Source organism: Ictalurus furcatus, chromosome 26 (assembly GCF_023375685.1).
Source record: "Ictalurus furcatus strain D&B chromosome 26, Billie_1.0, whole genome shotgun sequence".
NCBI lineage: Eukaryota > Metazoa > Chordata > Actinopteri > Siluriformes > Ictaluridae > Ictalurus > Ictalurus furcatus.
Window position 1 is genome coordinate 16826205 of NC_071280.1, and position 24113 is coordinate 16850317.

At 44.2% G+C, this 24113-nt stretch overlaps 1 protein-coding gene across 1 annotated transcript; it reads right to left on the bottom strand.

Moving 5' to 3' along the window:
- Nucleotides 1-6386: 6386 nt before the first annotated feature.
- actr2a (actin related protein 2a) lies at nucleotides 6387-24090 on the bottom strand. Its single transcript, XM_053615613.1, has 9 exons — nucleotides 22693-24090; nucleotides 20037-20147; nucleotides 13636-13851; nucleotides 13389-13461; nucleotides 10552-10688; nucleotides 10227-10376; nucleotides 9654-9799; nucleotides 9329-9461; nucleotides 6387-8654 (listed from the first exon to the last, which is right to left on the bottom strand). The coding sequence occupies exons 1-9, from the start codon at nucleotides 22828-22830 to the stop codon at nucleotides 8484-8486; spliced, it is 1275 nt and encodes a 424-aa protein (XP_053471588.1). The 5' UTR covers nucleotides 22831-24090; the 3' UTR covers nucleotides 6387-8483.
- Between the last annotated feature and the right edge of the window lie 23 nt (nucleotides 24091-24113).

Here is a 24113-nt window from a genome sequence, read left to right on the forward strand (position 1 = left end):
GAGAAATGATGTCCTGATGCACAATATACTTCGAATTTTGCTTCCGGAAAAAAAAAAAAAAAAAAAACTTCGAAGGAACAAATTTTTGCAGTAAAGATGTCGGTTTTTTTTTTTTTTTTTTTTTTTTTTTTTTTTTTTTTTTAAAAGTACGACACGTTCTCGTGATTTCCCGCTAACCCTTAAATTATAAACCGGGTGATTTTATTCCGGTGCCGAACTTGTCGAGTACCCCTCTGTGAACCAGAACCAGACGTCCAGGGGGCGGAGCCTGACCCGATACGTCACGTTTTAGCAGCCTCGATGTACTGTTCTTAAAATTTCATTCAAACTCTCGAATCTTCAATCCTAAAGACGGTTCTTTCTCTAAAAAATCTCTATAAAGAACTTTTTGTTCGTTTGTTTGTTTGTTTGTTATATTAAATAACATCGTCTTTATATATCCGACACGGATAAAGCCGATTCATGCAGAAATAAATAAATAAATAAATAAACTCAGAGGTTCTAAATCGCAACACAACTGTAACTGCTCTTCTGAATGTCCAGTTAACATGCAGCCTACATTGCTGTCAAACTGTATTGTAAATGTGTGTGTGTGTGTGTGTGTGTGTGTGTGTGTGTGTGTGTGTGTGGGAACGTGCGAAGCCGTATTTACACTGTGTATATCTGAAATCGAGAACCAGCCTCAAAATTAATTAATGTCGATCATTTTAAATAAATTTTTTTTTTTTTTGTCTAAAGCACAAACACACACACGGTACAAGCAGACGAGCGGACTTTTAGCGCTCGTACGCGACACACACGCCAACAACCGACCAGCGGACAACCACGTCTCCGTGAGGTATTGTAAATCCCGTACCCTCGTCTGTCATCTCTAGATCTCCTCCTTTATTTTTCTTCTTCTGTTTCTGCGAGCTTCTGCAATACCGGGTGAAAGGGGTCGGGGAGGGGGGGGGGGGTCTATTTTTCTAATGATAAACAGAAGCAGGAAGCCCAAAGAGCCCTGTGTGTGTGTGTGTGTGTGTGAGTGAGAGAGAGAGTGTGTGTCTATGTGTGTGTGTGTGTCCTGTGGACTCCCTGCTCCTGGAGACATTGAGACATTAAAGGAAAGTGCCTGAACAACCCGCTCCATGTTTCTTGTGTACGTCTGGAAAAATCCTTGATTTTGATTGGTCAGAAGGTGTTGGTCGTAGTTGAGCATCTTTTGTGTGTGTGTGGGGGGTGGGGGGTGGGGGGGGGTAAAATCCTCGTTTAAAGGAAGTGTGTGTTAAACGTTACAGCATCCTACCTAAAGGAAGTGACAGAACAATTACAGGATGTCTCTCAATCGCGAGGCGTAAAGTCCAGATGAACGGCTCGGCTGTCTTTGATGAAGTGGTAGAGAGAGAGAGAGAAAGTGGCTGGTGTTGACGGAGACTTCTTGCTGAAGCTCAGGGGTACTGCAGATGGAGTCCAGGTGTGTGGATGGAGAAGAACCTGATCCCTGATCATCGGTCTTACGTTACATGTTTCTTTGTTTTTGTTTTGTTTTTAATGAAATCAAATAACGGTTACTTTCACGCCTGCTCTCGGAGCGTTATGGTTCTGCGAGAATAGTGAAATAAACGCTGAGGATTTCCAACGGAATAAATGTGTCCACTGAGAGCAGCTTCTTGCTGTAGTACGTCTACAGGTCAGGAACGCGGACAGAATGGGGAACTGGGCGTAAAACAAAATGGAAGGTCGGTTTGTTTTCTTGATTCTGGGGTGCGTCATGTCCAAGCAGAACACAACACTGACACAGAGACAGACAGAGACAGCGAGACACACACAGAAAAACATACAGAGAGACAGAGAGAGACACACAGTGTGAAGGACACACAAAGACAGAGGGAGAGAGAGACACAAAGACAGAGGGAGAGAGAGACACAAAGACAGAGGGAGAGAGAGACACAAAGACAGAGGGAGAGACACAAAGAGAGAGAGACAGACAGCGAGACACATACACAAAGAGATACATACACAAAGACAGACAGAGAGAGACACACAAAGACAGAGAGAGACACAAAGAGAAAGAGAGAGAGTCCGCGAGACACATACACAGAGAGAGAGTGAGACACACAGGGCACATACACAAAGACAGAGAGAGAGAGACACAGCATGAAGGACACACAAAAACAGGACACAAAGGAGAGACATGGAGAGAGACACACACAAAGACAGAGGAAGACATACAGAGAAGAACACAAAGACAGAGGGAAAGAAAGAGAGAGAGAAGGGCACATACACAAAGACAGAGAGAGAGACAAAAAAGAGAGAGAGGCACACAGCGTGAAGGACAAACAAAAACAGGCAGAGAGAGAAAGAAGGACACAATGACAGAGGGAGAGAGAGAGGACACAAAGACAGAGGGAGAGAGAGAGAGGACACAAAGACGGAGGGAGAGAGAGAGAGGACACACAAAGACAGAGAGAGAGAGGACACACAAAGACAGAGGGAGAGGGAGAGAGAGAGGACACACAAAGACAGAGGGAGAGAGAGAGGACACACAAAGACAGAGGGAGAGAGAGAGGACACAAAGACAGAGGGAGAGAGAGAGGACACAAAGAGAGAGGGAGAGAGAGAGAGGACACAAAGACGGAGGGAGAGAGAGAGAGGACACACAAAGACAGAGAGAGAGGACACACAAAGACAGAGGGAGAGGGAGAGAGAGAGGACACACAAAGACAGAGGGAGAGAGAGAGGACACACAAAGACAGAGGGAGAGAGAGAGGACACAAAGACAGAGGGAGAGAGAGAGGACACAAAGACAGAGGGAGAGAGAGAGAGGACACAAAGACGGAGGGAGAGAGAGAGAGGACACACAAAGACAGAGAGAGAGGACACACAAAGACAGAGGGAGAGGGAGAGAGAGAGGACACACAAAGACAGAGGGAGAGAGAGAGGACACACAAAGACAGAGAGAGAGAGAGAGAGGACACACAAAGACAGAGGGAGAGAGAGAGGACACACAAAGACAGAGAGAGAGAGAGAGAGAGGACACACAAAGACAGAGAGAGAGAGAGAGAGGACACACAAAGACAGAGGGAGAGAGAGGACACAAAGACAGAGAGAGAGAGAGAGGACACAAAGACAGAGAGAGAGAGAGAGGACACACAAAGACAGAGGGAGAGAGAGAGAGGACACACAAAGACAGAGGGAGAGAGAGGACACACAAAGACAGAGAGAGAGAGGACACACAAAGACAGAGGGAGAGAGAGAGAGGACACACAAAGACAGAGGGAGAGAGAGGACACACAAAGACAGAGAGAGAGAGAGGACACACAAAGACAGAGAGAGAGAGGACACACAAAGACAGAGGGAGAGAGAGAGAGGACACACAAAGACAGAGAGAGAGAGAGGACACACAAAGACAGAGAGAGAGAGGACACACAAAGACAGAGGGAGAGAGAGGACACACAAAGACAGAGAGAGAGAGGACACACAAAGACAGAGGGAGAGAGAGAGAGGACACACAAAGACAGAGGGAGAGAGAGAGGACACACAAAGACAGAGGGAGAGAGAGGACACACAAAGACAGAGAGAGAGAGGACACACAAAGACAGAGAGAGAGAGGACACACAAAGACAGAGGGAGAGAGGACACACAAAGACAGAGAGAGAGAGAGAGGACACACAAAGACAGAGGGAGCGACAAAAAAAAGAGACAGAGAGGCCCAGGCGCACACACACACACACACACACACACACACACGCACACAGAGGGACACCCACAGATAGACAAGGGGAGACAGAGAGAGACAGAGAGAGACACCAGTGTAACTCCGCTGGCTGTAACGCTGTCCTCCTGTGACATTAAAGCCCAACACAGCCGCTAACTTCTCACAGGAACAACCAAACTACAGAAAATACAACGACCGAACAACCGCCCAACACGTCAGGAATCGTCCAGTATGAACGTATTTCCGTGCTTCACGCGGAGTCTGACGGTGGGGTCGTTAACAAATAGTGGTGAAGGTCTGATGCAGTTCTAAACGGGATTAGACGCAGGGCTCAGTGCATGATTACACTCCTCAGCTCCGCCTCCTGCGACATGCACCGGCCTCCGGACGAGCAGGCTTCCTCTCGGCCCAGGAACACACACACACACACACACACACACACACACACACAAGGAAGTTGTTGTGCGTGACATGCAACAATCAATCAGGGTGGAAGTAGTGCAGACAAGACAGTGTGTGTGTGTGTGTGTGTGTGTGTGTGTGTGCGATCATGTCAAGGTCACTCTGATATCAATGGATGAAAAAGAACAAAGCGCAGACAGTAAGGGGGAAGAGGACGGAGACGGAGAGAAAACAGAGACGCACACACTGGCAACTTTCAAACAAGCTTTCCCACGCTGCCTACAGGGCGGCGAGCAGGAGACAACCCTGTACACGTGTGTGTGTGTGTGTGTGTGTGTTCTCTCCATGCTGCTATACACACCCTTGTTTGCCGAGTATCTCCAGTTATGAATGGAAGAACGCACGGTGTGTGTTCTCCAGTCAGGTCCATAAGTATTCGGACAGCGAGACGGTGTTCGTCCTCGTGCCTCTGTACACCACCACGACGGATCTGACCCGAAGCGCTCGAGACGGGATCGACGCGTAGCCCTTCAGCTTTCATTCAGAGGATTTCACAAAAACATCTGGCATCAACTGTTTAAGAGTTACAGCCGAGGTTGTTTTTGCAGAGGCTCAAAAGTAATTGGACAAACGCCTCACAACAAAAATCATAAATCTAAGGATTATTTTTATGGATGCAAAACGTTCGCAGTCTCCGACTGCCTAAAGTCCGGAACCCAGGGACGTTACCACGGACGTTCCACCCTTGAGATGCTTTGCCAGGCCTTTACGGCAGCTGCCTTCGGTTGCTGCCGGTTTCTGGGTCTTTCTGCCGTCGGTTTTGTCCTCGGTCAATGAAAAGCATGCTGAATTGGGTTGAGGTCATCAGACATTTAAGAATATTTCAGTTCTTTGCGTTAAGAAGCTCTCGGGTTGGTTTCGCGGTACGTTTGGGGTCATTATCTGTCTGTAAAGTGAAGCGCTGTCCTATCTGTCCGATCAGTTTTGAAGCATTGGACTGAATCTGAGCAGAAAGTTGAGCTCTATACGCTTCAGAATTCATCCTGATACTTCTATCAGCAGTCGCATCGTCAATAAACACCCGCGGCCCGGCCGTACACGCCCGCGCCATAACACTCCCTCCACCACGTTAGACAGATGATGTGGCATGCTTTGGATCACGAGCCCTTCGTTTCCTTCTCCGTACTCTTCTCTTCTTGCATCAGAACTGCTCAGGCCTTTATTTATTTTTTTTAAAAATTTTAAGCAAAGTCTAATCTGACCTTTCTGCAATATTTTTGTTAAAGCCCTTGAATTAAAGCTGAAAGTCTACACTTCGGTCGCACGAAGGCTTCCCAGTGCGCTGGTGCTCCGATACCCAGCATGCATCAGGAAATACTTCATACCATCACTGCACCATCAGAGAGACGGGTACACACACGGTTTCGGTTCTTTTCTCCGTATAGGAAGATGATGTGATTCTTCTCTGTGGCATTCTCTCTCTCACACACACACACACACACAGTAAACACAGATTGTGTTGGAACAGATTGTGTGTGTGGGGGGGGGGGGCGGGGGGTTATAATGTGTACTGTATGTAACGTGTTGCAGTCTGGCGTTAATTTAAACGGCCCCACTGAGTCTGACTGCCACAACGTGTTTACATGCAGCAAATCTGAAACAAATGTGAGCACAACCCAGTGTGACACACACACACACACACACACACACACACACACACACACACACACGCATGCATGCATGCAAACACTCTGGAATTAGGCAAAGGAAAAGAGAGAGAGAGAGAGAGCGATAAAGAGAGACAGACAGAAAAGGGAGAGAGATACACACACAGAGAGACAGACAGGAAGAGAGAGAGAGAGAGAGAGAGCGATAAAGAGAGACAGACAGAAAAGGGAGAGAGATACACACACAGAGAGACAGACAGGAAGAGAGAGAGAGAGAGAGAGAGAGAGAGAGAGAGAGAGAGAGAGAGAGGGAGAGAGCGATAAAGAGAGACAGACAGAAAAGGGAGAGAGATACACACACAGAGAGACAGACAGGAAGAGAGAGAGAGAGAGAGAGAGAAAAAAAGACTGGTTTTGTGAAAGATGTGCAGAAAGAGTTACTCAGCTGTGTACAAATTGCCATGGAAACCAAGACCGGTGGTCATTCTTAGTGCGCTGTCATGGTTACACGCTTCATATCAAAGAAATTCAGTCTCTCTCTCTCACACACACACACACACACACACACACACACTACTGGTTTCAATAAGTCAGTATAATAAATAAAAGACTTCAGTGTGTAATTATAAATGAATTTACTTTATTTAAATCAGTTGTTTGGCAGTACGCTACAAACAAAAATAACAAAATACAGAAAACAAACAAAACCCAAAGAAAAGAAAAGTTTAAAAAAAAAAAGAAAAAAAAAAGTCACTACACTTGGCACTGCGTTACCGCTCGGGGATAACAAAAACCCTGCGATACATTTATTTACTTCTTCTGTTCGTGAGGAAGCCTGTAGCTTTCATAAGCACTCACGCTGCTGTTATTAATCATTATTCAAATTATTACTGATAATACTAAACCCTCAAGAACATCGACATTACTCATAATTACAGCGCTAATCATGTATCTATTCCCCCCGAAACAGGCATTTTAGTTCCTCGGCGGCTTCCTTAACGTCATTCTACGCTAACTAGCCGACTGCTACCACGAGCTATCTATGAGCCGTTTAAACGTGTGGAGAGCCGTTACAGCTAACACGACCGCGAACACCTCATAGCAACGTTAGCACACGGCTAACCTTATTAGCATTGTTTTGTTAAATTAGCCATGTAAGTTATTTTATTTATTTAATTTTTTTAAAGTTTCACCGCACAAAACCTGCTTGTGTACGCGAGCTGCGCTAACCCAACAAACCGTGTACGAGAAAACGAACCGTATCAAAACAGAAAGCAGATACCATAAAGAAAAAAAACAAAAAAAACAAAAACGTGACGCTAACTAGCAGACAGATTTAAGCTGTTATATGGGACAGATAAACCAACATCGATGCTAATTGTGCAGGCGATGAACGAAGGTTAGCTTGGTTAGTAACACTAGCATTCACTCCTGATGTTCTGAGGGGAAAAAGCTTCTGCTGACGTTTCATTCGGTCGCTGTGCTGTAATTTTTTTTTCCCTCCACGCTAACTTCGGAAACGTCCCGTACCGGTTCTAACACTACGGGGGAATGATGGTCATTTGGTCCTGATGGATGGAACACTATCCTAATTTATTTATTTTTTTCCTACACTACACGGCTAATAAACTTGAATGGATTTGTTCACTTTAGCGCCCTCTAGTGGACCGAAGCGTCTTGTGGAACGGCGTGTGCACATCCGACAAGCAAATAAAACAATAAAAACATGACGAGGTAAAAGAAAAAGGAAACAAAAAAAAGAAGTAGACAGGACAGTAACACATTTTACATTTTAAAAAAGCAACCCGTCTCAGCCAGGCGCTTTTACACGTTTGATCCTGTCGGCTTTAAAGGGGCAGTTTGTAATTTTTAGAAAAAGAACAACAAAATTGACAAAACAGACAAACAAACAAACAAACAAAAACACACATCCCGTGTTCAAAATGCTTTTACTTTGTGAGTTGCCTTTTATGGAAAAGGAAGTGGCAGCTGAGCACCAGCACTGCCTGGGAGGTCATTTCAGGGCCAGAAAAAAAAAATGTAAACAGAAATCTGAATTTTTCAAGTAAAAAAAATACAATAAGAAAAATAGCCAAAACATGTTGTACAGCAATACCGTGACAAAGTTTTTCCAAGTTACCTTTAAAATCGCATGATTATTGCAGGGCTAGGAACTCAGGGCTAGGAAAAATTACAGACTGCACCTTTAAACATCTTACAGCTCATTGTTCTTGTTGTTCGGATCCTCTTGGTGATTTATTTATTTATTTACCCAAGTTTATTTGACACGTTTTTAATCTCTTAAACCATTTGTGTGTGTGACCTGTACGTCCTTCAAAAATGACACGTGGCAACGAAACGTGAAGAGAGAGAGAGAGAGAGCGCGCGAGAGAGCGAGAGAGAGACAGAAGCTCCATCCTAGGTTTAATTTTGGCAGCATAAACAAGTACTTTAATACGTGAGGATTCTACTTAACCGTTCCCCCCACCCGCTTATCAGAGCTTTAAAATCCACATCGTGGTCAGAAGGTTGCACCAAAAAGACGATGATATTTTTATGCTGCAACTGTAAAATTCAAGTATCATTATTATTATTATTACAACTTCTTATTTTCCCCATTTATACACTGCCAAAATGCCACCCTGTATGAATGTGTGTGTGAATTAATTCAAGTGTGAATGTATGTGTGTGTGTGTGTGTGTGTGTGTGTGTGTGGTTTATCTGACGGTCACACCGAGTTTCTCCAGCACGCGCATGCCCTTCTCCTGATACTCCTCTCTGGTCAGCCAGAAATTATCTTTATCTTTCATGATGTCAGCGAGCACGGCTCCGCCCAGAAACACCATGTGCTTACGGCGAGGGGGGTCCTCGATACGGATCTTGAACTTCTGCAGAGAGAGAGAGAGAGAGAGAGAGAGAGAGAGAGAGAGAGAGAGAGAGAGAGACTTTAAAGTCACCCTTAACCTGTTTAGGAAACCATGAACTTTTTTTTTCAATAATAAATATTTTTTAAAAATTGCCAGTCCTACATCTATAGAAATCTAGGAACTGGGCAAAACACACTGTCACATGGTCTGTATTTACATACTGAAACATGATTGTGACATTTTATGATGCAATACAGCTTGTGTGTTACAACATTCAGTGTGCGTTCACGTGCAGTTGTTCTCTGGTGCTAATCCCTAGCGTTGTTCTCTTGCGGCCTTGCAGAAATGTTTCGGACTGAGATTTTTTTTTTTTTTTTTTTTTTTTACAAAAACCTGGCACAAACAGCTTACTGGCTTCATCCCATTTCTTCGTATGCTATATGAGCTCTGAAGATGCGCCCTACCCTAAACCAGGTTTCTGTGATTGAAACGTCTTATAAGCTGCTGTGTGGGTTCTGGCACCACCTAGTGGTCGAGGTACAATACACCACTTTTTCCAACAAACCTCAGTTTTTGGAGGATTGTTACGAAAAATGAAGATCCACAGATGTGTCATGGGTTAGTAATAGCTTGTGAAATGTGAAAGAAAATGTGAGTGTGTGTGTGTGTGTGTGTGTGTGTGTGTGTGTACTAACAGAGAGCTTGTCCACATCTCCTTTGAGCACCCTCTCCAGGTAAAGCTGCTTGAGCTCGCGCTCCAGACGGGACGGGAGGCCGGGATACATCGTCGAACCGCCGGACAACACAATGTGCTTATAGAACTCAGCCCTGAGAGATAGGGGGGGTAGAGGGAGGGAGGGAGGGAGAGAGAGAGAGAGAAGGAGGGGGGAGAGAGAGAGATATTTAAGTGAGGGTTGTGAGGATACTACAGGAAGATGAACGTCCATGAGCACCATGCTTTCGTTCTTGAGCAGTCTGTGTTTTAGCCCAGAGTGACAGGTTGTTGTCATGGTAACTGACCTTGTGTCAATGTCGGCTGCCTGGATGGTGTTGAAGAGCAACTCGGCCACGCCTACCCCCTCCACGTTAATCAGGTGCGGCTGGAAGAGCGCCTCGGGAGCCTCGAAACGCTCACCTCCGACCTTTATTACCCTGCCGTCCGGCAGCTAGAGAGAGAGAGAGAGAGAGAGAGAGAGAGAGAGAGAGATTTATAAATAAATTAATACATTAATATAGGTACTTTTTTTGGCTACTTGCATACACGTCACCCTCTATACTGCAGTATAAAAAAGGAAAACAGACATTGTGGAATGCGGTACACTCTCTTTCAGACCCACAATGCACTGCATATTGTAGCATGTAACATAGTAGCCAAGGAATACTCATAATGCTCAACTTGAGCACTACGAGTGCCTTTAAGCAGACATCATTTAGGAAGTACGTCTCATACACAAGAGCGACCTACAGTCTGGAAAACTTTTTCCCCCCCAAAGGCCTCAACAGAGGAAAACAAGTGGAAATTTACAACTTCACCCTGCTGCCCTCTAGTGGAGGCAAAATAGAACTTCAACGTGTGTGTGTGCGTGCACTCACAACGTAGGACTCGACCAGCACGGTGGTCTCCAGCGCAAGTTTCTGCTCCTGTTCGATGTTGTAGCCCACGTAGCACAGCTTCTCCTTCATCATCCTCACCGTCTCAAAGTCAGCCGAGTGGTTGAAGGCGTAACCTCTTAGCAACAGCAACTACACACACACACATTTATAAGGAGTCCAGGAGAAGGATCGAGTGTGCGTTTTGATTTGTGTGTAAGTATCTGTACTTTGCTGAGGTATCATGTGTATATGCGCAATTTGATGGAAAGGAATGTATATATATGTTTGTGTGTGTGTGTGTGTGTGTGTGTGTGTTTGTGTGTACCTTGATGAGGTAGCGTGTGATGTCTCGGCCGGCGATGTCCAGTCGTCGTGTGAGGTGGGGGAGAGAGAAGCCCTCATACACGGGACAGATGTGAGTCACACCATCACCAGAGTCTACAACAACGCCAGTGAGCAGGCCTACACACACACACACACACACACACACACACACACTCGTTATAAACATTTAGAAGAGATCTGCATGAACAATTATCCACAGTTCACCCTAAACCTAAAACTTTAAATATCTATCCCAACCACAGCAGTTAATCTAAACCCTTGTTTTTTGCCTGCAATCTGATTTCATCCTTTAGACCCACACCTCAATCCTCAACTCGAACCATCTACCTTAAAACCAGCCTCAATCATACACCTTCCACCCTCAACCTTCAGATCTAACCCTAAACCTCAACCCCAACCTTTATATCTAATCCTCAACCTTCAGATCTAACCCTAAACCTCACCCCTCAACCCCAACCTTCAGATCTAACCATAATCCTCAACCCCAATCTTAAAATCTAATCCTCAACCTTCAGATCCAAATCTAAACCCTAACCCTCGACCCCAACCTTTAAATCTAATCCTCAACCACAACCTTCACATCTAACCCTAAACCTCAACCTTTATATCTAATCCTCAACCTTCAGATCTAACCCTAAACCTTAACCTCAACCTTTACATCCTCAACCTTCAGATCTAACCATAATCCTCAACCCCAATCTTAAAATCTAATCCTCAACCTTCAGATCCAAATCTAAACCCTAACCCTCGACCCCAACCTTTAAATCTAATCCTCAACCACAACCTTCACATCTAACCCTAAACCTCAACCTTTATATCTAATCCTCAACCTTCAGATCTAACCCTAAACCTCAACCTTTACAACATCCTCAACCTTCAGATCTAACCCTAAACCTCAACCTTTATATCTAATCCTCAACCTTCAGATCTAACCCTAAACCTCAACCTTTACAACATCCTCAACCTTCAGATCTAACCCTAAACCTCAACCCCAACCTTTACATCATCCTCAACCTTCAGATCTAACCCTAAACCTCAACCCCAACCTTTACATCATCCTCAACCTTCAGATCTAACCCTAAACCTCAACCCCAACCTTTACAACATCCTCAACCTTCAGATCTAACCCTAAACCTCAACCCCAACCTTTACAACATCCTCAACCTTCAGATCTAACCCTAAACCTCAACCCCAACCTTTACAACATCCTCAACCTTCAGATCTAACCCTAAACCTCAACCCCAACCTTTACAACATCCTCAACCTTCAGATCTAACCCTAAACCTCAACCCCAACCTTTACAACATCCTCAACCTTCAGATCTAACCCTAAACCTCAACCCCAACCTTTACAACATCCTCAACCTTCAGATCTAACCCTAAACCTCAACCCCAACCTTTATATCATCCTCAACCTTCAAATCTAACCCTAAACCTCAACCCCAACCTTTATATCATCCTCAACCTTCAGATATAACCCTAAACCTCAACCCCAACCTTTATATCATCCTCAACCTTCAGATCTAACCCTAAACCTCAACCCCAACCTTTATATCATCCTCAACCTTCAAATCTAACCCTAAACCTCAACCCCAACCTTTATATCATCCTCAACCTTCAGATATAACCCTAAACCTCAACCCCAACCTTTATATCATCCTCAACCTTCAGATCTAACCCTAAACCTCAACCCCAACCTTTATATCATCCTCAACCTTCAAATCTAACCCTAAACCTCAACCCCAACCTTTATATCATCCTCAACCTTCAGATATAACCCTAAACCTCAACCCCAACCTTTATATCATCCTCAACCTTCAGATCTAACCCTAAACCTCAACCCCAACCTTTAAATCTAATCCTCAACCACAACCTTCAGATCTAACCCTAAACCTCAACCTTTATATCTAATCCTCAACCTTCAGATCTAACCCTAAACCTCAACCTTTACATCTAATCCACAACCTTCAGATCTAACCCTAAACCTCAACCTTTACATCTAATCCACAACCTTCAGATCTAATCCTAAACCTTAACCCCAAGCTTTACATGTAATCCTCAACCTTCAGATCTAACTCTAAGCCCCAACCTTTACATCTAATGCTCAACCTTCAGATCTAACCCTAAACCTCGACCCTAACCTTTAAATCTAATCCTCAACCCAAACCTTCAGATCTAACCCTAAACCTCAACCCTCACCTTTAAATCTAATCCTCAACCTTCAGACCTAACCCTAAACCTTGACCGTCAAATCCATCCCTAAACCACAACCTTCAGATCGAACTCTAAACCCCATACCACAACCCTAAACCTACATCAAATCTATCCCTACAACTCAACCTCAAAGTTGACATCTAACCCTAAAACTCAACCCAAAACCCCAACCCGAATCCCCTAACTACCCATTTAACCCTCAACCACAACCTCAACCCTTAAACCTATTGCTAAAATCCCAGACTTGAACTCTAACTCTCATCTCTAAACTTTTAAACTTGTACTGTATACCAGGGTTCACCACTTTTGTCCAGAAATGGCTGGTTTGGCTGCAAGCTTTCAGTAGAATCAAGCAGAAGCACACCTGATTCCACTTGTCCTTGGCTTTCAATCAACTACTAAGTGGGGTTCCTACCAAGCTCGAAATAAAACCCCACACTGTCCCCTTTGATAAGTTTGGTGACCCTCTATCCTATACCCTATACCCCAACCCTCAGACTATAACCATTAACCCTAAAACCTAAACCCTGCTTAACACTCTTAACCTTTAACCGTCAGCATCATTCCCATACTCGGACTGCTCGCCTGCTGTTTGGATGGATACCTTGAGCGTAGAGCGTGAGCACGGCCTGGATGGCGATGTAAACGCCAGCGAACTGGTACGTCTCGAACATCACCTATAGAGAGTGAGGAGGGACAAAATTCCACTGAGCACAGCTACAAAAACAAAACAGTCCCAGATAAAAGTCTGTGTGCAGACGCAGATCCTGGTCACGTTAGTCGGAAACGTTAAACTAGTCCCAGTGAAGTGAGCGCCGATGATTAAAACCCAGTGGTGAGAGACCGCGTACCTCGATGATCTTCTCTCGGTTCTTGGTGGGGTTCATCGGGGGCTCGGTGAGGAGGATCTTACAGTTGCGCGAGTCGATGTTGAGCTTCTCAGGGCCGAAGGTGTAGTCCCAAAGGTGCTTCATGTCATCCCAGTTGCGCACGATGCCGTTCTCCATTGGGTAGTTGACCTCCAGCATGGAGCGCAGCTCGCTCGCTTCGTCCCCCACCATCAGGTCCTGTCGGGGTCACAGGTCACACGGTCAAAACACTTCTCTTTAAACAGAGAGCCACATCGGGCCTGTGGTGTTTTAGTCTGGAACATTCAAAACGCCCTCACATACCGTCGCAGGACCTGCTATATGATGAAAAGGTGTCTTATGGGAAATATGGCTGCTATTAGGTGATTTCTGCTTACCGTCAAACCTGCGATTTTGTTTACAGACATTGTAATTACTGCAGCACGCGATATCAATTCTTCTGAACAAGTGTGGTACTAGGCAGGTATGTGCATGTGTGGGTATGCAAGTTTGTGGAGTATGCAAGTGTGCAACTATGTAGGTATGCGAGTGCGCCTGTGTGCAACCATGTAGGTATGTGAGTACACTAGTATGCAAGTGTGCAACTATGTAGGTATGTGAGTACACTAGTATGCAACTGTGCAACTATGTAGGTATGCGAGTACACTAGTATGCAAGTGTGCAACTATGTAGGTATGTGAGTACACTAGTATGCAACTATGTAGGAATGCGAGTGCGCAAGTGTGCAACCATGTAGGTATGCGAGTACACTAGTATGCAACTATGTAGGAATGCGAGTGCGCAAGTGTGCAACCATGTAGGTATGTGAGTACACTAGTATGCAACTATGTAGGAATGCGAGTGCGCAAGTGTGCAACCATGTAGGTATGCGAGTACACTAGTATGCAAGTGTGCAACTATGTAGGTATGTGAGTACACTAGTATGCAAGTGTGCAACCATGTAGGTATGTGAGTACACTAGTATGCAAGTGTGCAACTATGTAGGTATGCGAGTACACTAGTATGCAAGTGTGCAACCATGTAGGTATGTGAGTACACTAGTATGCAAGTACGCAACTATGTAGGTATGCGAGTACACTAGTATGCAACTATGTAGGAATGCGAGTACACTAGTATGCAAGTGTGCAACTATGTAGGTATGTGAGTACACTAGTATGCAAGTGTGCAACTATGTAGGTATGTGAGTACACTAGTATGCAAGTGTGCAACTATGTAGGTATGTGAGTACACTAGTATGCAAGTGTGCAACTATGTAGGTATGTGAGTACACTAGTATGCAAGTGTGCAACTATGTAGGTATGTGAGTACACTAGTATGCAAGTGTGCAACTATGTAGGTATGTTAGTACACTAGTATGCAAGTGTGCAACTATGTAGGTATGTGAGTACACTAGTATGCAAGTGTGCAACTATGTAGGTATGTGAGTACACTAGTATGCAACTGTGCAACTATGTAGGTATGTGAGTACACTAGTATGCAAGTGTGCAACCATGTAGGTATGCGAGTACACTAGTATGCAAGTGTGCAACTATGTAGGTATGCGAGTACACTAGTATGCAAGTGTGCAACCATGTAGGTATGTGAGTACACTAGTATGCAAGTACGCAACTATGTAGGTATGCGAGTACACTAGTATGCAACTATGTAGGAATGCGAGTACACTAGTATGCAAGTGTGCAACTATGTAGGTATGTGAGTACACTAGTATGCAAGTGTGCAACTATGTAGGTATGTGAGTACACTAGTATGCAAGTGTGCAACTATGTAGGTATGTGAGTACACTAGTATGCAACTGTGCAACTATGTAGGTATGTGAGTACACTAGTATGCAACTATGTAGGAATGCGAGTGCGCAAGTGTGCAACCATGTAGGTATGCGAGTACACTAGTATGCAAGTGTGCAACTATGTAGGTATGTGAGTACACTAGTATGCAACTGTGCAACTATGTAGGTATGTGAGTACACTAGTATGCAAGTGTGCAACTATGTAGGTATGTGAGTACACTAGTATGCAACTGTGCAACTATGTAGGTATGTGAGTACACTAGTATGCAACTATGTAGGAATGCGAGTGCGCAAGTGTGCAACCATGTAGGTATGCGAGTACACTAGTATGCAAGTGTGCAACTATGTAGGTATGCGAGTACACTAGTATGCAAGTGTGCAACTATGTAGGTATGTGAGTACACTAGTATGCAAGTGTGCAACTATGTAGGAATGCGAGTACACTAGTATGCAACTATGTAGGAATGCGAGTACACTAGTATGCAAGTGTGCAACTATGTAGGTATGCCAGTACACTAGTATGCAAGTGTGCAACCATGTAGGTATGCGAGTACACTAGTATGCAAGTGTGCAACCATGTAGGTATGCGAGTACACTAGTATGCAAGTGTGCAACTATGTAGGTATGCGAGTACACTAGTATGCAAGTGTGCAACCATGTAGGTATGTGAGTACACTAGTATGCAAGTACGCAACTATGTAGGTATGCGAGTACACTAGTATGCAACTATGTAGGAATACGAGTACACTAGTATGCAAGTGTGCAACTATGTAGGTATGTGAGTACACTAGTATGCAACTGTGCAACTATGTAGGTATGTGAGTACACTAGTATGCAACTATGTAGGAATGCGAGTGCGCAAGTGTGCAACCATGTAGGTATGCGAGTACACTAGTATGCAAGTGTGCAACTATGTAGGTATGCGAGTACACTAGTATGCAAGTGTGCAACTATGTAGGTATGTGAGTACACTAGTATGCAAGTGTGCAACTATGTAGGAATGCGAGTACACTAGTATGCAACTATGTAGGAATGCGAGTACACTAGTATGCAAGTGTGCAACCATGTAGGTATGTGAGTACACTAGTATGCAAGTGTGCAACTATGTAGGTATGCGAGTACACTAGTATGCAAGTGTGCAACTATGTAGGTATGTGAGTACACTAGTATGCAAGTGTGCAACTATGTAGGTATGCGAGTACACTAGTATGCAAGTGTGCAACTATGTAGGTATGCGAGTACACTAGTATGCAAGTGTGCAACCATGTAGGTATGTGAGTACACTAGTATGCAACTATGTAGGTATGCGAGTACACTAGTATGCAACTATGTAGGAATGCGAGTACACTAGTATGCAACTATGTAGGAATGCGAGTACACTAGTATGCAAGTGTGCAACTATGTAGGTATGTGAGTACACTAGTATGCAACTGTGCAACTATGTAGGTATGTGAGTACACTAGTATGCAACTATGTAGGTATGCGAGTACACTAGTATGCAAGTGTGCAACCATGTAGGTATGCGAGTACACTAGTATGCAAGTGTGCAACTATGTAGGTATGCGAGTACACTAGTATGCAAGTGTGCAACTATGTAGGTATGCGAGTACACTAGTATGCAAGTGTGCAACTATGTAGGAATGCGAGTACACTAGTATGCAACTATGTAGGTATGCGAGTACACTAGTATGCAAGTGTGCAACCATGTAGGTATGCGAGTACACTAGTATGCAAGTGTGCAACTATGTAGGTATGTGAGTACACTAGTATGCAACTGTGCAACTATGTAGGTATGTGAGTACACTAGTATGCAACTATGTAGGAATGCGAGTGCGCAAGTGTGCAACCATGTAGGTATGCGAGTACACTAGTATGCAAGTGTGCAACTATGTAGGTATGCGAGTACACTAGTATGCAAGTGTGCAACTATGTAGGTATGTGAGTACACTAGTATGCAAGTGTGCAACTATGTAGGAATGCGAGTACACTAGTATGCAACTATGTAGGTATGCGAGTACACTAGTATGCAAGTGTGCAACCATGTAGGTATGCGAGTACACTAGTATGCAAGTGTGCAACTATGTAGGTATGCGAGTACACTAGTATGCAAGTGTGCAACTATGTAGGTATGCGAGTACACTAGTATGCAAGTGTGCAACCATGTAGGTATGTGAGTACACTAGTATGCAACTATGTAGGTATGCGAGTACACTAGTATGCAACTATGTAGGTATGCGAGTACACTAGTATGCAAGTGTGCAACTATGTAGGTATGCGAGCACACTAGTATGCAAGTGTGCAACTATGTAGGTATGTGAGTATACTAGTATGCAAGTGTGCAACTATGTAGGTATGTGAGTACACTAGTATGCAAGTGTGCAACCATGTAGGTATGCGAGTACACTAGTATGCAAGTGTGCAACTATGTAGGTATGCGAGCACACTAGTATGCAAGTGTGCGAGTATACAAGTGTGCAGCTAGGCAGGTATAATAGTGTGCTAGTATTCCAGGATGCAAATATGCACATTGAGTATGCAGGTGTACGAGTAAACATGTTTGTGACCATGCTAACTGTCGGTTATGCAGTCTAGCATGCAAGTGTGCTAGTATGGACAGCTGCAAGTGTGCTTGCGTCAGCTATGCGAGTACATTATTTTAAAAAGCGAGTGCGAGACCAGACCGGATCTGGCATCATCTTCCTCCCTCTCAAAGATATAACCCATCTGTCGTTTTCACTTCCTCAATGTGGGGACGAGTAATCGATCGACTGTACGGCCGTAAGAAAGAAGAAGAAAAACAAAAACAAGTGGCTGTCGTTACTGTTAGCCACGTTAGTATTTCTGTGTAAAACGTTTCCTCAGACAAGCCAAACACACTGTACATAACCGACCACAAGACTGAAACAACGTATCGTAGTTTGTCCCCGGCAATGCTGAGAAGAATTTAGCAGTGTTAATGTTAAAAGAAACGGGTCGTGTTACAGACGGGACACTGAGAGGGTGAGTAAAGATCTTTATTTAGCTCTCACATCCGCAGCACAGTAGGATGAGGAACACTGATGCAATCATCAGTGACTTCATCAGGGGTAGAGAACTGAAAGGCAGCCAACACACTACACACACTACACACACACACTACACACACTACACATGAAAAAACTGAATTAAATCGGAGAAACTGTGACCCTGTTATTTATTAATCCCACACACACATACACAAAAACGAATAATACTTGAACGGGTAATCGAAAGAACACAGAAACACAAACAGGAAGCACAACAAAAACTAAGAGAGTGAGAGAGGAGAGAAGAAAAAAAGAAAAAGAAAAGAAAAAAAAAAAAAAAAAAAAAGAGTTTCAGTTTCTTGTTTCCTAACCGTCAGCTTCAGTGCCCCAACCCCCCCGCCCCCCCTTGTACTGGGTAATGACTAAAATCAGGGCCTTCATCTCTAATGAAACACAGAGCAAACACATGACATTGTAAAGAGAGAGAGAGATTCCTAATCTGTGCGCTCCACCCATTCAGTGATAACAGTGAGTGTGTAATGTACTAATGTTATCAGTTCAGTACAGAAACCCACAGAGTCGTGCATTATTATTATTATTATTATTATTATTATTATTATGTCCTCTTCCCACTTGCAGAGATCACGAAAGCAGCTGGAGCTCCAGTGCAGCTCACATACTGCAGATGCTGAATAGCAAAAGAGCACAACTTCTGCACAAATATATGAGCCAGTGTGTGCAAAACTGTGCAAGTGCGCGAGTATACAGGCGTGCAAATGTGCAAGTATTCCAGTGTGCAAGTAAACATCTGTGTAGGTATTTAAGTGTGCTAGTATGCAGATATGAAGTGTGCTACTGTGCAAGCGTGGGAGAAATCAAGTGTGCGAGTATGCAGCTTTGGAAATGGGCGAGTACGCAGGTGTGGAAATGGGCGAGTACGCAGGTGTGAAGGAGGTGTGCGAGTATGCAGATGTGGAAATGGGCGAGTATGCAGATGTGGAAATGGGCGAGTATGCAGGTGTGAAGGAGGTGTGCGAGTATGCAGATGTGGAAATGGGCGAGTACGCAGGTGTGAAGGAGGTGTGCAAGTATGCAGATGTGGAAATGTGCGAAGGAGGTGTGTGAGTATGCAGATGTGGAAATGTGCGAAGGAGGTGTGCGAGTATGCAGATGTGGAAATGTGCGAAGGAGGTGTGTGAGTATGCAGATGTGGAAATGGTCGAGTATGCAGGTGTGAAGGAGGTGTGCGAGTATGCAGATGTGGAAATGGGCGAGTATGCAGGTGTGAAGGAGGTGTGCGAGTATGCAGATGTGGAGATGTGCGAGTATGCAGGTGTGAAGGAGGTGTGCGAGTATGCAGGTGTGAAGGAGGTGTGCGAGTATGCAGATGTGGAGATGTGTGAGTATGCAGGTGTGAAGGAGGTGTGTGAGTATGCAGGTGTGAAGGAGGTGTGCGAGTATGCAGATGTGGAAATGGGCGAGTATGCAGATGCGGAAATGGGCGAGTATGCAGGTGTGAAGGAGGTGTGCGAGTATGCAGATGTGGAAATGTGCGAGTATGCAGGTGTGCTGGTGAGCGAGGGTGCTGTTACCTTGATCTCGATGTTCCCCACTTTGGCTGTGGAGCGGATGATGGGTCGCCCCACCAGCGCAGGGAAGATGTGCTCAGGGAAATTAGAGCCGGCATATCCACACTTCACAAACTGAGAGAGAGAGAGAGAGAGAGAGAGAGAGAGAGAGAGAGAGAGAGAGAGAGTCAGGTCATTATTGTCCACTCCATACACTAATGTTACACACAAGAGTGTTACATACATTTGAAACATTTTTATTTATGTAGCACTCAGTAAAGAGACACACACACCCACCCCCCTTACCCTTTGTTTGAGCTCAGCTCCCTGATCCCCTACCCATCAGCAGTGTGTGATTGAGAGGAGCAAAACCAAAAGCCTGCCTACACACGCCATGCTGTGTGTGTGTGTGTGTGTGTGTCAGAGAGAGGAACAAATACATAGTTGTGTCCTTTTCTACTCTACAAATCGACTAACTTGGCCAATCTTTTATCAAGGTGCATGATGTGCCATGGCACTGAATCTCAGGATCCAGCCTCAAGCTCCCATCCAGGCTTCAGACTTCTCCTGCCCGGTTTGAGGCTGTGTCCGGTCAATGATTTTAAAAGCTTAAAAATCGGTGAACAGAATTAGAGACCTGTGTTCTAATAGGTGCAGACTGTAACGATGCAGACCTGCGCAGACCTGCAGCGAACGCAGGATATAGGCCCGAGGATCCCACCTTTTACAGACAGAAGTTCTACTGCACGTCTTCACACAGTTTAGATCTGAGTCATACTGTGTTAGAAAAGTGTGAGCTGGCTTCCTGTGTGAACGCTGGGTTTGTCAGAAGACGGTGAGAGCGCGCGCACACACACACACACATTATTCAGAGCCAGACTGGGTGTTATATTTTGAATCACGTTTCACGATAAATCGTCTGTAAGAGTTTTATTTCATAACTTTATAAATTGGGAGAGTCACTGGTGTTAACTTGAGCATTTATTTGATCTTAACCTCAATGGAGAGACAGAGAGATGAGAGAGAGAGGAGAGAGGGAGATAGATGAGAGAGAGGAAGATAGATGAGAGAGAGGAAGGATGAGAGAGAGGAAGGATGAGAGATGAGAGAGAGGAGAGATATGGGAGAGAGATATGTGAGATGAGAGAGGAGAGAGATGAGAAGAGAGACAGATATGAGAGATGAGAGAGATAGATGAGAGAGATGAGAGAAGAGAGACAGATATGAGAGATGAGAGAAGAGAGACAGTTATGAGAGATGAGAGAAGAGAGACAGTTATGAGAGATGAGAGAAGAGAGACAGATATGAGAGATGAGAGAAGAGAGACAGATATGAGAGATGAGAGAAGAGAGACAGTTATGAGAGATGAGAGAAGAGAGACAGATATGAGAGATGAGAGAAGAGAGACAGTTATGAGAGATGAGAGAAGAGAGACAGTTATGAGAGATGAGAGAGAAGAAAGTCTGTTGAGGGAACGACCGCTGTTAGTGTAAGTGAGAACAGGAACTAACTTCTTGGATAAAAAGCACAAAGTGTTGTTCATTAGAACTCAGTTGTAAGCTGTAATGTTGCAGTGGTGTAAGAGGAATAAAACACTCCAGGTCCCGCTGTAGTTTCCTGGAACAGTGACGTTCGAGGCGGTCAGGAGGAAGGAGGAGGATCTCGTCTAAGCGGCGTTTCGTTTATTTATAAAAAGATCATTAATCACTGTGGTTTATCATGACTGACACGAGCGAGTGTCTTTCTTTTTTTTTTTTAAAAGATGGTAAGAACTGATGTCAGAGGTAAGGTGTGTGAAGGGCATGTATTTATATCCTTGTGGGGACTCGACAAGATTTTTTTGTTTGTTTGTTTTTACTTGTGGAGGAAAACGTATTTATAAAAGTCGAAATATCGACATTTGGTGACTGAGGGTCAGGTATAGAGTTCAGGTGGAGAAAGGCGTTATCTAGCAGCAGTGAGTGAATGGCAGGTCCTCACAAGGATAGTAAAACAAGCGGGTGTGTGTGTGTGCATCAGAAATGTACTTCGGTATCAGGAGTAGAGACGAGCAGTGAAACACACTAACACACACTCCTCTCTCTTCTCTCTCTCTCTCTCCGTCCAGGCCCAGTTCTCATCCACACATCTTCACCTCATCATTCTTGATTTGTGAAGGTCTCTCCTTTCCGGATGTGATTCGCACTGGCTAAGAATCAATGAGTTAGTATGCTACCCTAACAAACAAACCCGTCCTCTCATTAACGTGATGTAAAATTCACCCGCAACCCACCGCGTTGCTTGTTCTCTAAACCCGCCGCATGTTGTTTTTTTTAACCTAAATATTATTTCTGCCTCCATAACAACACTGCTGACAATCACATTCCATTGACTAGCCGTAACCCACCCTGACACACCCGTATTACGCTTCACGCGATCTCATTGGCTGCGCGTAGGTTGTTCGCCGACCGCACCCAATCAGAACACGGAAGGTGGATACGGCTAACCAATCCCTGACCGAGAGGCGGGACCTGCCGGAATACGAGTGCGAGCGGATGAACCACCACCCAACACGGTAGGTAGGTAGGTAGGTTAGGAGCAGACTTCCCGTTTCCCTCGGCGGAGCGATCTAAAATGGCGCCGCGGTGACTAATCACAGCCTGCGCTAAACACGCAGAGGAAAGAGAGCGTGTGCACTCACCCCGGTGCCGTTATCACACACCACCACTTTCCTCCCCTGACTGTCCATCTTCTGACCGAAATCCGAGAATCCGCCCTGATCTGGCAGCCCAACTTTCCTCTGCACAGGCGGAAGCGCCGCCCAGCACAACTTCCGCATTCAAGTACAGCCGGGAAACTCTCCACAATTAAAGTCTCTTCTTCACTGCAGCTTAACTAGATAAAAGTAAAAGTCCTTTATTTCCTGCAACTATAACTACAGCCTATTACTTTTCAAAATAAAAGTCGCCTTTCTACTGCAGCTAAAACTACAGTAATAAAAAACAAATCAAAATTAAAATCCCCTTTGCTACAGTTAGAACTACAGCCACATCACTTTTCAAAATAAAAGCCCCCTCTTTACCACAGTTAACTAGCCATGTAACTTCTCATAATAAAAGTTCCCTCTTTACTGCATTTATAACTAGTGATAAAAAATAAAAGTCCCCACTTGACTGCATTTATAACTACAGCAATATAACTTTTCAACTGCGCCTCTTTGCCGCAGCTGTCTAAACTACAATAATTTTTTAAAAATCATGTCCCCTCTTTACTACAGTTAAAATGACAGCAATAAAACTGTAGCTCGTTTCCTGCGCTCACCTCCAAGCTGTTTGTTTTCAAAATTAAAGACCAATTTACTGCATTTAAACTGCAGCTAGAAAACCTTCAAAATAAAAACCCCTGTCTCACTTACCCCATTTAACCACAGACAGCAAACTATCAAAATTAAGGTCCCCTCTCCAGAACAGTTAAAACTAAAATAAATAAACAAACAAATAAAAAACGTTAACGTCCTTCAACTCCAGCTGTACACGTTTTAAAATTAAAGTCCCCATTTATGGAATAAAACTCTAGCCTGAACGCTTTCAAAATGAAAGCCATATTCTACTGCATGTAATCAGTTACAGCCTGATAGCTTTCAAAATAAAAGCCTCCCCCATTTACATTTACTGTAATTTATAATTAAATTCCCTCAATACCATCCTTCAATTATCTGCAGCAAAAAAAAGATCAAAAATAAAAGTCCCCCTTATTCCAATTAACTACAGCCAGAAAACCATTTTAAAAAAAGTGAAGGAGGAGACAATCTAGAGAGCAGTGCAAACAATGTTGCACTACAAATTTGTGAACATTTTCAAAAAGGTAACATCAAAGCATCCTCTGTTCTGTCCAATTCCATCGATAAAGTAAAGTACACACACGTATTCTGCTGGAGATCTATACTGAGGTAATGGTAACAGTGAGGAAAATCAGAGCTGGGTTTGTTACAGAAAACATATACAAATACTTAAAAGTTTTTAATAACAAAAATGGGGGAGGGGACGGGGGGGGGGATAACTGGTAGCAAAATAGAGTTTAACATCCAGTCAGTGACATTTCACGGAAAGAAACTGCATTATG